The 16,096-nt window shown below is 34.5% G+C and overlaps 2 protein-coding genes across 4 annotated transcripts; one reads left to right on the forward strand and one right to left on the reverse strand.

Moving 5' to 3' along the window:
* Positions 1 to 8,851: 8,851 nt before the first annotated feature.
* LOC131601475 (arginase 1, mitochondrial) lies at positions 8,852 to 12,166 on the forward strand. The gene is made up of 7 exons (XM_058873306.1): positions 8,852 to 9,007; positions 10,162 to 10,304; positions 10,459 to 10,618; positions 10,899 to 11,032; positions 11,200 to 11,409; positions 11,574 to 11,684; positions 11,789 to 12,166. Exons 2-7 carry the CDS (start codon positions 10,164 to 10,166, stop codon positions 12,047 to 12,049), a joined length of 1,017 nt encoding a protein of 338 aa, XP_058729289.1. The 5' UTR covers positions 8,852 to 9,007; positions 10,162 to 10,163; the 3' UTR covers positions 12,050 to 12,166.
* Positions 12,167 to 12,224: 58 nt separating this feature from the next.
* LOC131601474 (protein NRT1/ PTR FAMILY 7.3-like) lies at positions 12,225 to 15,185 on the reverse strand. 3 transcript variants are annotated; one of them, XM_058873305.1, is made up of 6 exons: positions 15,028 to 15,185; positions 14,855 to 14,899; positions 14,644 to 14,773; positions 14,147 to 14,364; positions 13,367 to 13,914; positions 12,225 to 13,183 (listed from the first exon to the last, which is right to left on the reverse strand). In XM_058873305.1, exons 2-6 carry the CDS (start codon positions 14,864 to 14,866, stop codon positions 12,319 to 12,321), a joined length of 1,773 nt encoding a protein of 590 aa, XP_058729288.1. In that variant the 5' UTR covers positions 14,867 to 14,899; positions 15,028 to 15,185; the 3' UTR covers positions 12,225 to 12,318. The 3 variants fall into 3 exon arrangements, with proteins under 3 accessions (XP_058729288.1, XP_058729286.1, XP_058729287.1); XM_058873303.1 differs by having other exon boundaries at positions 14,855 to 14,902; XM_058873304.1 differs by having other exon boundaries at positions 14,855 to 14,905.
* Positions 15,186 to 16,096: the final 911 nt, after the last annotated feature.

The following is a 16,096-nucleotide window of genomic DNA, read 5'->3' on the forward strand; positions in this document are numbered from 1 at the left end:
GAAAAGGACTCGAGCGGGAAGATTTGAATTGTGAAACGGTTTCCATAAACTGCACATCGACAGATGGCGTCCCCAGGGTTCTCGTGGATAACGTGGCATTAGATTATTGTACGACCGTTAGGGTCGAATTTAGTATAAATAGGAGTCTTAATGATAGGATTTCGTGTGTTCATTTTGTACAAATTACTCACATATCGCTCAAGTATCAAGTGTTAAGAGAAAGAGTTCGCTGAGAAATGTACGTATGACACCATCAATTTGAATACATGTGTATTTACTTTTATCAAATGTCTTTTAATTTCTTTACTTCTCTTTCCCTGTTTATGCCTTTACTTTCAAAGTCATTTAATTTCCATGTACTTTAATTTTCTTGCAATTTACAATTTCGCAATTTACATGTTTTCTCTTATTACGATTGATGTTTCGAAATTACACTAACTTATGCAATTAGCGTTGTATCGAACGATTAACCATTTGAACATAAGTTTCTTGAAATCAAAACAAACAGGTATGAACCAAATCACATCAATAAACCTTTTGTTTGACTATGTCCTAGGATCAATCTAGTCGATCCTGCGAGTAACCAAATCATATTTATTATAGTTTGGAAGACTAGCGGTTGTTTATCGGAAATCACCGTAAACAGCCCCTTACTTAAGAGGGCATGTGCATCTTCATGAAAGATTAAAAAATGGATATAACACTCAAGATAAACTTTTAAAGAATAGACCTTTGTTCTAAGCATATAAACCTAGTGTTTCACTAAGCAATCCTATTTTAGATGAGCCCAATAACAAGCTCTCACGCATACTACCTTCTAGGGTTTACCCTAAACAGGATCCTAAAATACTTAAAACGAAGGGTCCCATTCTACAACTAAGGAAATTTTAAGCTAACTCCCAAAAAAAAACCTCCAAATTTATACCTTATTGACAAATTTTGGAAAAGTTAACCCTTAACCTGATTTCAACTTAAAACTTTGAAAGGTGATCTTAATTCCACAAATATTTTCAATCGAGGCTTCTCTTTGGAAAATTGTATTGTTGCCATACCGGAGATGCAACATCACTAAACCATCGGTGCTCACCTTTAACCAAGAAAAGACCCTTAGCAGAACCAAGTTCCTCATCATAGCACTAAGACCTTCCATAACCAAAAAAAGAGGAAGAACGCCAAGGGGTCCACCCGCTTAAGTCCTCTTTGAATATTAATCTCCTGACTCAGGCACCCATTGACTAACACCAAGAGAACCCTCAAGAAAACACAAGCCTAATCCAAGCTCTCCATCTCCCACCAAACCAAAAATTCCTCGTCAGATACTCAAGGAGGGACCAATTAAAAGAATCGTAAGCCTTAACAAAATCCACTTTGAAAACAAGATAGTCATTCTTAGATTTCTTAACCAAATCATAAATCTCATTCATAGCCATAACCCCATCTAAAGCTACTTACCTTTGAAAAAGGTAGAATGATTAGAGAAAATAAGGTTATTCATAACCAAAGCTAACCAAACTGCCAACACTTTTTCAACTAGCTTATACAACGGCCCAAGGGGAGAAATAGGCCTAAATTCCCTAAGAGACAAAGGGCCATCCTCCTTTGGAATGAGCTTCACAAATCAGGATGTCAAACTCCTAGGCAAGGTGACATTAGCAAAAAATTGATCAAGCATAATTGTAATGTTATATTTGTAAAAGACTTTATAAGGGTAGGAGTTATGCAGCCCTTAGGAAGGCTACCAAAAATATGTCACTCCATGAAGGCATTGCCTTGCCCTAAGCACCTTCCTCTCTCCCAGATATGGAAAATCATGAGAAAAGACGTACCTTGGGTAGAGAGAAGTCAGAGTCAGTAGTTGGTCCACGTCTCCCTGAAAAAAAAGGATTCAACGGTCCACCATCAACTAAGTGGGCGATAATCCTTCCCAAGAAACCCTAGGCCTAAAGAATCTACAAATACTTCTCCCTTAATAGGATAAAGGACAAATCCTAACTTTTGCATAACACCCAAAGCATAACTCTTATACATAGAGTCTTTCACCTCACATGAGCAGGTCCTCTAAAACCACCATACTATGTTTCTCGCTGTCGTGGGCAAGTCCTAACCACCCCAAATTGTTATAAACCTACTAAAGTCTCTAAGTATCCCCTACATTTGTAAGGATACCATACACACATGTACTTTTTTACTAGTACAGTGGCACCCACTATAGGACCTCGGTAAAACAAACATGTGCCACACCTCATTCATTCCATCTTCCCTCCGTAGATGGTCGATAAAACTCTAGACTCCAATACAAACACCATAGCCAGAAGTTTCAGTGGTGGAGGTAGTTCCAGGTCCTCTCAAAGGAAATATGCAAGACATGTGCTTGCTAAAAATATAATATCTCATGGCTTCCCCAGGGACGAGTGGGAGAAATATGGGCTAACATCACCTTTTCTGATAGGGACTAAAAGTGCAGTCATGTTATCGTATGGTATCTTTTACTTGTTGGGATGTTTTTGCCAATTTGAATTTATTCGTTATAACTTTCCTACTTATTTATAATTTGTTTATAATTCAATATTCGTGTGTTTGAATTCTTTTCACATTTGAGTTGTACTGTAATTGCTCCGGCTATTGGTAGTTGTACCATTGAGAACCCTCATTACTCAATAAATAAGAGTCTTTTATCCATGATAGTGTCTTTTTATAGTCTTATAAATTTCTCTTTTTTCATTTCAACATGTGTGGCTTGAATCACAATTTAGAGCTTTTAAATCAAGATGTTGAGTTACTTGGTTCGAATTAAGTGTTAGACTTGGTCGTTTCGATTTTGAATGATTTAAGCGATTCTTGGATATTAGACTTGGTCGTTTCGATTCTGAATTAGTTTGTTAATGTTATAATAATATAAATATATGTTGCATTAATTTTGAAATACTCTAAGATATTTAGAGATACTAAGATATACTCCAAGATACTCTAAATTAATATAAAGGATATTATAATATTTTACTATCTTTTTATTATAACAATTAATGGGTTTGTTTTTTGCCACGTTAAGGATCCGTTTAGTTTTAGTAATTATAAATATGTATATCTATCATTCTTGTCCTTACAATCTTTAGAATGTAATTTAAAAAACAGAGAGGGGGAGGTGACAATCGTCAATCATATACGATACTTAGAGGCGCAATGGTAAAAATTCATATAATTGTGTTCTTGGAATTTTATAAACTTTTAGAGGTATCTAAGAAGATTGAGAAATATTTTTAAACACGTTGAGTTTGTATGATTTATACATAGAGTTTGAGAAAATAGGAAATACTTAAGGTAGAAAATTGAGTTTGTTCTTAGGAATTCGAGTGACTATTTTCTTGTAACATACTAGTAATATACCCGTGCGTCCGCACGGGTAAATATTATTTAGTAGTGTAAAATTATACTGCAATTTGAGAAATAGGTTTATGTATGCTTTACTGTTTAGAATTTAATTTGTTATGTCCCATGACACTTCATAAAATATTTCATTCACATTTTCAACATTAAAGACATGTACAAATGAGTGATAACCCAACACCTATTAAATAATAAATTATCTTTAGAGTAAGAATGAATCGGTTTTTCAATAATATTACAATGAAAAAATTGCAATACATATTAATATTTAAAATATTTCATTATTGAAAGGATCAATTTATGTATTTTTTTGTCTAGATCTAATTAATTGTGTCTAGTGTCACTTTATCAAGTGCAAATTAACATCTATACATATTTTGTTGATTGGATCTAACTTGTTGTGTCCAATAACATTAAAGACAAGTGCAAAGTTATAATGAGCAAAATGTAATATGATTTTGAGATAGATATTGTAAAAATCATACCAAAGCTAAATAATGATATTATGTAGCAATGAATATATATAGAATTGTCATTCATTTGTGTATTTATATAAAATGGTTAATAAAAATAAAATAGGTACCGTGTTGATAGTGCCCTGTAACAAAAATAGAAAAATTGACATTTGAAAATAAGAATTTTGTGTCTCAAATAAAGACAATTGTTAATTAAAATAAAATAGATATGTTGCTGATAATGCCCCGTGAAAAAAATATAGCTAAAATGAAAAATGAATTTTGTTGATAGTGACCCGTCAGTAAAGTAGAAATTTGAAAATAATTTTTTTAATAATTATCAACAATTTTTTAATAATCATAAAATAATCATGTTTTTTGTTGAGTGAATTTTACGTGTTCATTTTCGTTCCATTAAGAAAGATTTAATTTATTAATTTATTTATGTTTAGAAGAATAAATAATGAAAAAGAAAATTGTTGAAGGGGAAAATTAAAATAAAAGTGAAAATATTGGAGAGAGAACATGTGAAGAAAATGCGAGACAAAAGAAAATCCAATGGTCAATAAACATGTCACTTGGACATTTGTTTGAATGTTGGAATATTGGCTTGATTATGAAAAGACAAAACAACCCTTTTTGTTTTGTAAATTTTAAAAGAGTGAAGGACATTTTTGGTAGAATGGTGACATCTTTCATTAATGGCTAGATAGTAGATTTGTAATATTTTATATTGACGTTTGGGAGTATAGCGAATTAAAAAGAGTTGTTATATCTCTCATAGTAGATCGTTGTCTTTTATATTTTTATGGCTTATTGTAAATTTATTTACACTTTCGACAAATTTTTGTGTTGCTTTAAGTTATTTATTTTGTTTGTAGGGTTAATACCATTTTATCCCCCTGCCATATAGGTCTCTTCTGGTTTTACCCCCTGTAATTTTTTTTTTTTGAAAAACAACCTTGTCATTTCAAAATACTAACTTTTTAGCCCCTAAAGTCAAAATCCGCAGGAAAATCTGCAGGTTTCCTGCGGATTTTCTTTCGGATTTTCTTGCGGATTTTGACTTTAGGGACTAAAATGTTAGTATTTTGAAATTACAAGGTTGTTTCTCAAAAAAAAAATTCTAGGGGGCAAAATCAGAAAAGACCTATATGGCAGGGGGTAAAATGGTATTAACCCTTGTTTGTATTATTCTCTGTCTCTATCCATTAAATTTTTTTTATGGACATTAACTCTAAATAATTATTATAAAATGAATCAGGTTTGCCTTATGAAATTGGGATGGCAGATGTACAATAACTCCAATGAATTATGGTGTACTGTGCTGCGACAGAAATACAAGGTTTGGAATAATGGTGATTGTGCTGTTAGCAAGGCTACAGATTCTAGCTTATGGCGCGATATTTCGAGTACCATTCCGGATATGACTGAAACGGGACGGTGGATAATAGGAGATGGAAATATGATTGAAGCATGGAAGGATAATTGGTTAGGAGAAGAGTTTTGTTTGCGTAATTACAATGTTAATATTCCTGGAAATCTTAGTGGAGCAAGAGTGAGTGATTTGATTGATGAGTATGGTGAGTGGAATTTAAGTATTCTTGAGAGCTGGCTGCCAGAGGAGTGGACAGATAAACTCAAGTCGTGTCTGCCTCCTGTTATGGGGCAAGGTCCTGACGTTTTTTGTTTTGCAGGTACAGGTAACGATACCTTTTCGGTCAAAGACATGTTTAATGAACTAGAAGGTTATAATTTCGATACGGCAGATAGAGATTGGGCAAACATCTGGAAAGTTGTTGTGCCGGAGAGATGCAAAACTTTTATATGGCTTCTTAAACATGAAAGGTTACTTACCAATGAAAGTAAGAGCAAGAAAGGGCTTGGAGATGCTAGTTGCAATATGTGTGGTCATGTTTGTGAAAATATTCTTCATGCTGTGCGGGATTGTACGAAAAGTCTACAAGTTTGGAAGAGTTTGGTGCCAAGCGATCTTGTAGGAGAGTTCTATTTGGTGGATGTTAGAACGTGGATTCAGATTAATCTTAACTACAGAGGCATGGCGGGCGATGGGTGGAGTAATATTTGGATTATCGCGTGCCACACTTTGTGGACGTGGAGGAATATGGAAGAGTGTAACGCCCGTATAATTTTAATATTAATTTAATCAAGAATATTTAATTAATAATTAGAATTATTAAGGATTTTGTGAAAAATAATAAATAAATAATGGTTTATGGCATTTGGGCCATGTGAGAAATAGTAGAAGGGGGGTGTGAGATAAGAAGGCCCTTTACTAATATTATTATTGTTATTTTTCATAAAATAATTGGAATTGGGAAGAAAGAAAGAACGTGAAAGAACAGAAGTCTGAGGAACGAGGAACGTGAAGGAGAACGGTAGAGGGAGAGACCAAGAATCAAGAAATTGTCTAAGGTAAGGGGGGACTTATCTGATTATCATCTATTATCGGGTTAGGGGTTGATAATACTGAATAGATGTGGAATTCGGGTCGATTGAGTCATATGATAGGTTTAGGGATTGAGTCAAATTGTATGATGTTTGATCTCTATGATTGAATCTATGATGTCCGCGTGGTTATGGTCTCAATTGATGTGTAATTGGTGTATTAGGAGACGTATTTTGTGTTGTTGTGCATTCTATTTCTCTAGGTTCGTACTGGTATGAATTGGGTGTGTTTGGAATGCATAGAGTGCTGTTTTCTGCAGGTTTGGGTTTCTGAAATTACCGGTTCGCGCCGCGTGCGTAGGGTGGCGCCGCGAACAGGTGGGCAGAATGCCAGGAAGTTGTGATACGCTCAGGTCGCGCCGCGTACCTGTGTTCGCGCCACGAAGGCGTAACTTTTTCTCGTTTCGCGCCGCGTGTGGATGTTTGCGTCGCGAACAGCTTGGCAGAGAGCCAATGAATTCTGGGACGCTCAGTGCGCGCCGCGAACGGGTGATGGCGCCGCGTGCTGTTGGTGTTTTGAGATATTTTTAAAAGTTCAAAGATGCATAACTTTTTAACCGTTGGTCCGTTTGATGCGCCGTTTTGAGCTAAACGAACCTTGTAGGATAATCTACGTGATGATGATTGATTGGTTTTTAGAATGATGAAAATACATGTATGCTATTCTTGTTGAGTATGATGATTGATACAAATACGTGTATGTTTTGTGTATGATGATTATGGAACTGTAATTGAATGATGTTAATATATATGAACATACTTGAATGATGATGATGATGTTGATGATTGATGATGATGATAGTAGAAGTATGTTATATATGTTGCATTCATTCATGTTCATTGATGATACTGTATCCATAAGGGTGTGTTGGAACAGTGAAGGGCATGATTCCCATCGTGTGGAATCTGTGCTGGCAGGGCCGTATCTTGGACGATGTTGGATCGGTCATGGGTTATCCCCATTTGATGATGATTGGTACCACATGCATAGTGTCAGTTCATTCATGTGCATAATTTATAACATGATTGGATGTATTCCAGTGTTGTAAATGTTGAATGATGTGTTTGATTGTTGGTTAACTTGTTTTGAATAGCTGTTTATGAAACAATTGGGTGAATGATGCAACTATGACGTGTTATTGCTTTATAACCTTATAACATTTGTTAATTATGATGAGACTCACCCTTACATGTTGTCATTTTCAGATTGAGGATAGCGGCCGTTCGACTCGGTGAGGATTAGCTCATGAGTCAGTGTTTAGTTAGCGTCAGGTGTCATGCTCTGGTAGTTGTAACACTGGGAACGTTTGTTTGGAGTTTTGATTGTAACTCTGTATTTTAAATTGTTTTGGTTGAAGTCTGATACATTAGCGACATAATGTTGACTTGATGAAGCATTTCCGCTGCGTAGAACATGAATTTGATTAATGAGTTATGATTTTCAGGTGTTTTCAGTAATGCATGACTTATACTGACGTATGTTTTCATTAATTATGAATTGTGATGCCTCTCTACGTGTTACTCTGATTTTAAAAATATAGTTATTTGCCGCGGGTTATTAGAGGGGTGTTACAAAGAGCATAATGATAATTATGCTAGACCTCTGGATCCTATTAATCACATTCTTTCTCGAGCTCGGGATTATAAGGCTGCGCTTCAACTTCATAAAGTAGTGAATGAGGAAGGAAATGATAATAAGTTTAAGGGCTGGAAGCCCCCAATCAGCGACATGATAAAGCTGAATACAGATGGTGCTAGGAAAAGTAATAATAATGCTGGATGTGGTGGTATTCTTAGGAACCACAACGGAGAGTGGAAAGGCGGATTTTCTAAGAATGTTGGAAACTGTAGTGCTCTTTTAGCAGAGTTTTGGGGAGTGCTGGAAGGGTTGAAATTAGTGCATCTGTTAGGGCATATGCAAAATATATAATATTTAATATATTAAACACTGACTCATATATTTAATTAAAACATTTAATATTTTGTAAATATATGATAAAAATGTGTATGATCTCTTTCTCAATATTATATATTTTGTAAGGCGGATATCATATTAAACACTGACTCATATATTTAATTAAAACATTTTTTTATTTAAATTTTTTTATGAGATGTCACTTTAATGATTTTTTATTAGATGATAGTGTAAAGTGCACTACATTTTAACTCTATAATATTTACTAGGGTATATATGCTAAAAAATTTAATTATTTCATGATAACATTAATTTACTAAACTACTCAAAATAATTATTATTAATAAATTACAAACTGGTCAAAAAACTTAGCAAATTACTAAAAATAAATTTAAATGCATTTTTGTCTCCCTACTTAATATTTTTTTGGTTTTTTTCTCCTATTTTGATTTTTTTTTAAATCTTTTGATGTCTCTTTAAAAATTATAAATATATGATTAATCAGAAACAATTTGCCATAAAAAGAAATTGCAAGGATGGAATATTAATCGTCATAAAAAAAAACAATTACCTTAAACATGCATCATAGTTATCCTTCTAATTCACGACTAGATCAAACTGATTCGAATACGAGGAAAAAACAAAAACATTCCACGACAGTGACGTCGGAAATATATGTGGAAAAAAAAGAAGCTTAACGAAATAAACTCTTTTTAATTAGCGCCACTTCACCCTCCATCTCTCTCTAACGTGTTTTTTCTGTTCTCTCTGCCAACTTTCACAGGTACCATTTTCATCCCTTAACTGTTAGCATGTTCAGAATATTATAGATGAATCTATCACCTTAGGTGTTCAAGTTTCAAGCTTTAAACTCGTCAATCATGGGTGTTTCATGGTTTTGTCTGTTTTTCTTTTATCCCAAAATTAGAATTGAAAATCTCCATGTTAAAGTTTTTTTTTCTTGTTATAGTAATTTGAGATATAGCATTTTCATTGTTAAGCTAGATGAAGTTGTAAGATGAAGATCATTAGATCAATCAGTTTTTGATTGCTTATGAAATGAAATCAATGTTTCTGATTTGTATTTTTCTGTTTTACTTTCTGATGAAGGGAAAAAAAAAAAGGAATGAAACGGTGCATATAATCGGTTTCAGTGTTTGTTTGATGGTAGCTTGATTAGAATTTTGTGTTTATGTTTCACCTTTTTTTCTTGTGTTTTTTGGGGGTTTTCTTTCACTTTTGTTATTAGGATTAGGGGTTAACTTACAAAATTTCAGTGTCATAGAGATGTATCATGTGCATTTACATTTTACACTGTCATTTGATACTGATAAACTTGAGTGTCCTCAAATAGTGCCCTGGCCATGGCACTGCTATGGCCAATGTAGTTGTGGTGATAACAATAGAGAATACGCTGTTTGCAATGAGATGCGTAAGAGGGCCTTTTCAGGTTCAGATTTGTGAAAAGTGATTGATCCCTTCCCAACCATGCAACTGAGATATTTATAGACCTGACCCTTTGGCCGAGTTGTTGCTAAGGAACCGGTTCCAAGGCTTAACTGCTCGGCCAGATCATGGAGATAAAAGGAATCTGTCCTCCCCCTTAACTGGAAAGCGGTTACCTCCCTGGACAGGTGGACATTGCAGTTATATCTTTTTCAGAAACGTGGCTTGACACGCCCTTATATGACTCGGGGTTGGAGCTCGCTAGGCTGAACCGTGTGGTCCATGTCTCAGGCGTATTGGGCTGGACTGGGTGACATCACGTGCTCGCCGCGTGATGCCGCCCTTTTACGGTCAATCTCTTCCCATGTCATTCTTGGATTAAGTACATGATGGGCCGGTCTTTTTGAGGCCCCTGCAAACTTATTCATGTTCAGTCAATGATGAGTAGAATTGGTAGAATTTCATATTTATTGTTCTATTATTTTGTTACAGAAATGTCAATGATAGTGCGCAGAGGTATCCATTGCATGCAGAGACTGAATTCAGCGAGTGTATCCGCTGCATTGCTAGAGAATGGACAAAATCGTGTAATTGATGCTTCACTTACTCTTATTAGAGAAAGAGCAAAGCTTAAGGTAAGTCATGATTTGGTGTTTGTTTTGCTTGACCGAATCTTTTGTTTTTCTGTGGTTGTATCCTATGAATATTTAATTTTATATTTCATTTAGACGATTTTGATTGAAAGCTTTGTATAAAAACAATATGAATGTAGAAATTGCTTCTCTGCAGGGAGAACTTGTGCGAGCTTTGGGAGGTGCTGTTGCAACTTCATCGCTTCTTGGAGTTCCTTTGGGACACAATTCATCATTCCTTCAAGGGCCTGCATTTGCGCCACCTCGCATTAGGGAGGCCATTTGGTGTGGTAGCACAAACTCAACAACCGAAGAAGGTATCGTCATCTTCATATGAAAGAATCAAGAATACAATTGTAGATATTGTTGTTGGACTTTTATGCTGTTATGATTTTAGTTACCATAGGCATATTCTATGTCTTCTTGTGGTTGTATGTTCTGATGATAACACTAATTGTTGTAAAAATGTCTGTTCAATTGTATTTTATTTCAATGTTGTCAATCGTGGATTGTAGAAAATAGCGGTTTGTTCAAATTCAGCTGCATAATATATGATAATCTTAAGCTTATAGTAACATTACTATTATGATTTTGCAGGTAAGGATTTAAAAGACGCACGAGTGCTAACTGATGTCGGTGATGTCCCTATTCAAGAAATTCGAGATTGTGGCGTAGATGATAAAAGATTGATGAGTGTCATTGGCGAATCTGTCAAGTTAGTGATGGAAGAGGTAAATTTGCCAAGTTACGATTTGGAATTAAAAACCGCACCTTCATCATCATCATCAATATATTGTTTCTTAGCATTCACTCCACTATCATGTGAAATACTACAATGTTTTGCTGATAACTTTCTGGTCGAACTTGCTCGGTCGTCGTGTTATTTATATTCTTTCAGGCTCCACTAAGACCCTTAGTTTTAGGTGGTGATCACTCAATATCATTTCCGGTTATTCGAGCTGTCTCTGAGAAGCTTGGAGGACCGGTAGATGTTCTTCATATTGATGCGCATCCTGACAACTACGATGCATATGAAGGAAATATTTATTCGCACGCTTCTTCTTTTGCTCGTGTCATGGAGGGTGACTATGTTCGGCGACTCTTGCAGGTTATATTTTACTCTTGATATGTATATATGTTTTATTTATATCATAAACGGTTCAGTGTATGTTTGGATTGCGGCGAGTTTAGCAGAATCAAGATGGCACCGTGATTTTGTTGAAACTACAATGTGTAGCTTTTGCCAAAATAACACTTTTTAATATATTTCAGGTTGGTATTCGATCAATATCAGCTGAAGGACGTGCACAAGCGAAAAAATTTGGGGTCGAGCAATATGAAATGCGAACGTTTTCCAGAGATCGCCCCTTCCTAGAGAACCTGGTATGTCTCTCTCCGCCTATTTGTTTGTGTGCGCGTGGTTATATATGCGTACGCACACATGCATTGGTATTTTCTTTTTAAACCTTGGTGATTTCCTTGTGCAGAAACTAGGGGAAGGTGTGAAAGGGGTGTATATCTCAATAGACGTCGATTGTCTCGATCCTGCATTTGCTCCAGGAGTGTCTCACATTGAACCGGGAGGTCTTTCTTTCCGCGATGTTCTTAACATCCTACACAATCTTCAAGGCGATGTTGTTGGTGGAGACGTCGTTGAATTCAACCCACAACGCGATACCGTTGATGGAATGACTGCTATGGTAGCTGCTAAGTTGGTCAGAGAACTGGCCGCAAAGATTGCAAAATGATAAAAGGATAACATTTTAGAGTGTCAATAAATTCTTACTAGGTTGATGTATTAATATAAGAGCTTATACGATATCAAACCGGATATACATTTCAAATAAATTCGAGCAATTTCTTTATGTTGCGTCACATAACTTCAACCATGATAATTTTCATCCTTGCAAGTATCAAATTTTTCAGTACAAATTTTCAGGCTCTTTAACTGTATTTGATGTCAAGCATTGTTAAGAATCTGTTCCAAAGAAAACCACTTTTCTGCCGAACTATCGAATCAAATCGCAACTTCTTCCTCTTTCTTTGTCTCGTCTCTTTTCTCCATTTCTACTATCTTATATCTTGTTGCGCATGCAACATAAAATACCAAATTGATACCGGTTAAAACCGCAGACAAGAAGAAAAACCAATCTAAATGACCTTCATTTAGATTTGGCGAAACCCAACCGTGTCGTCCGTGAGTCGAAGTGATTTTCATTACGACAGAAAGAATAGTATCTGCGACATAACTACCAACTGCCGATGTAGACATGGACAATCCCATTCCTAAGCTTTTCAATCCATCTGGTGCTTGTGATGTGAAAAAATTCATCTGAGCTACATAAACAAATGCTTCTGCTACTCCTACAAGTACATATTGCGGTATTTGCCAAAAGATGCTCAAAGAACTCGTCTCTTTACCGTCAGTGCTAGCGAACTCGAGTCTTTTCTTCTCTACCAAACCGGCGACAATCAAGGCTAGTATTGTAATGGATAGTCCAATGCCGATTCTTTGTAGCTCGCTGGGAAGTTTTGGATCTCTTTTGACGATTTTCACGTATAATGGAACGATGAGAACGTCGAAGAACATGATGAATAATGATGTGCTTATGATATCGAACGCTGTCATGCTTGCAGGAGGGATTTCAAACTTGTAGAACTTTCTGTTCATCGTTGAACCTTGCTCAACGAATAGAGAAAGCATTTGTATGAAGACGACAGACGAGAATATCGTGCAAAGCCATACAGGTAATAGTCTCAAAATGCATTTCACTTCTTCGACTTGTGTCACGGTGCAAAGACTCCATGGATTTCGATTTTCGCTTTTCTCTAGCAACTTGTGCTCTTCCTTGGTAGAAATAATCGCGGCTCTATCAAAAAATCTGTTTGTCACCAAAATAAAATGAATTCAAATTTTTGTATGCTAAGCTATATTCATAAGTTTTCTTGAAGAGTTTATGATAATAAGTTGAAAACTGCTTATTAACATGTCATAAGCTATTTTCGTAAGTTCTTTCAAACAGTCTCAAAAGTAATTGTATCAACATAAGCCCTTAAACACTTACCCGAGACCTTTAGTGTGGTGCATTTTCCGATCATCGCCTTCTCGAACATCATAGAGTCCTTCTCCATTTGCAGGCACTTGAAGTTTTATTTTCTTCGCAGAGGATACAAACACTTGCGCAAACCTCAAGATAGGATTTCGAGTCGTCTTCATATGCCGATATCTAAGAGTTCCGGCCATGAAAACCAGAAACGAAAAACCGCCGCAACCAACACATATCCAAAATCCAAGCACCCAATTTCCTGATGTCTCTATGTAAGCCAAAATTGTCTCAGCTGCTAATGATCCAAGATTCAATGCCACATAAAAGTAGCTGAAAAATAAGGACTTCGATTTTTCTTCTCTAGGTTCTTGCTCGTCGAATTGATCAGAACCAAATGTTGCTAATGCAGGATCAGCAGCTCCATTTCCTAGTGCTACTAGATATATTGATATGTAAAGTATTGCAACATGAAGTGGTGAATGAGGTTCACATAAAAAACCTATTTTTCCACAACCTTGAGGCTTAAGTAACAAGTAATGAGTTGATAAGGATAATAGCACCAATCCCTACATAAAAAGAAAGGTACATAGAACTTTAGATTGGGTATCCAGCTTTGAGACAGACTAATCTCATCATCCACTAGCGGATGCTCATTTATAAACGGACTCATCACTAGGATTGTTAGCACTTAGCAGGATTTAAACCTGAGATCTTGATAGGAATACTCTCAGGAACGAAGCCTTTGATATAAAAAAAGCAAACATATTGAGAAAGTTGAATGTGAATTTGAATACTTACAATGTTGAGGACAATTTGAAATATGATGCAAGTGAGGTATCTTCCCAAGTATGAGTCACTAAGAAAAGCTCCAATTAGAGAGAAGAAATAGGTAGTTCCCATCCATGTGCTGAAAGTGTTTGCTGACTCTGCATTACTTTGTCTCAATACTAACTTTGCAAAGAGAACCAAATTTACTTCAACTCCAGTGAAAGCCAATGTAACTAGAAACTGATTCACTGTTTCAATTATAGATAGAATTCATTAAACTTATGTCCAAAAAATAAGTCTCTAATGATAATCTTGTAGAAAATATCCAGAGTCGTCTCAAACTTTTGGAGACCCTGCATAGGTTACTAGATCCTATTTAACTAGGATTTAACTGTGATAAATGTTTTGTCCTGTGCAGTAGTTCGCCTTCAAAGACGGCTCTGCACGTCCTCTAAGACGGCCCTGATAGTATCTTCTAACCTATCAACAATATAACAATATTGAGTATCATTCAAGTGTGAGGATACCTAACAACCATGAGGCACTTCTCCATCCACCTGTCTTAGATTTTATAGCTGGTTTTCCATAACAATCAACTGATCCATCTTTTGTGCAAAGATTGGTATTCTCCTCTTCATGGCCATCAATTTCAAACACCTATTCAAATCAAAAAACCAATTAATAAAATGAATGAAAACAACAAACAAGTAATAGCTTATATATATAATCTCTTATTACCTTACTAGCCATCCTTGTCTCTATTTTTTCCCTAACCTCTTGAATCTCCTTCTTAAACAAAATGACTTAGTAAAAAAAAATAATATATGCAAAACCACTAAAATAAAATAAAATGAGTTTTGAAAAATTAGTCAAAAGATGAGATTTGAAAAAATATATATATTTTCTTTCACCTTTTAATTCAATGAGTCAAAGATATGTGTCTCCAATGGAATGTTGTGCATGAATATCCACTTTCTTTGTCTCCCAAGTGCCCTTAGAATTATAGACAGCACAGTCTTCAAACTCTGTAAACTCTATGTAAGCATTTATGTTCAAGTAACTGCAAACAAACAATCAATTTATTCAGATCATACACAATTGAGAGAAGAAAAAATAAATAATACTTTATGATAAATATACTTATTAATTATAATATTTTGTTATTATAAAAAAATAATGTCAAAAAATTATAAAAAAAATTTATCATGTTTGAAATTTTAAATATTCATGGTTTAATGTGTAAACTGTAAAGTATCGATATAAAAACTAATTTACTTATTTCTTTACTTTTTTTGTGATTTTTTTTACTAAATAGGTAAATAAAGTTATTAATGAAAAATAGAATAATAGCTATTGTATGATTGGTGATTAATTTTTTTAATTCAATCTATTAAAATTATAAAATAAAATTCTTACATGAACTAAAACTTCAAATATAAATAAATAAATTTACAATACAATAAAATATTGTTAATATAGAGTAGGTTGAGGTGTAGCTCAAAAAGTTGATGTGTCGAATGTATGACTAATGTAAGTAATAAGTAGGGGCGACGTGCATATCATATGACTAATGTAAGTAATAAGTAGAGGTGTTTAAAACTAAAAAAAATTGACGTGTAGAATGTATGACTAATGTAAGAAATAAGTATTATGTGTATATTTTATCATATTTTTGTAGGATACTTAATTTAACTTACATATCAATAAAAAATATTATTTATTTATAAATATTATTATTTATTTGAGATAAAATTGTTATTTTTATTTTTATTTTATTTTAATTTGTTGGCATCAATAAAATATTAAAAGAAAAAGTTTGATTTACTTCATTTTTGTATCTCTTCATATATAGAATATCAATAATAAAAAATATAGTGTTATCATAGCAGTATGTTTGAACTTGCTTATAATTTACTACATGAGATAGTAAATTTATTTAAGAATGCAACTTAATGTATATTGTTCTAACTTAATGTATAT

The sequence above is a fragment of the Vicia villosa genome, linkage group LG5 (assembly GCF_029867415.1).
Source record: "Vicia villosa cultivar HV-30 ecotype Madison, WI linkage group LG5, Vvil1.0, whole genome shotgun sequence".
NCBI classification, from domain to species: Eukaryota; Viridiplantae; Streptophyta; class Magnoliopsida; order Fabales; family Fabaceae; genus Vicia; species Vicia villosa.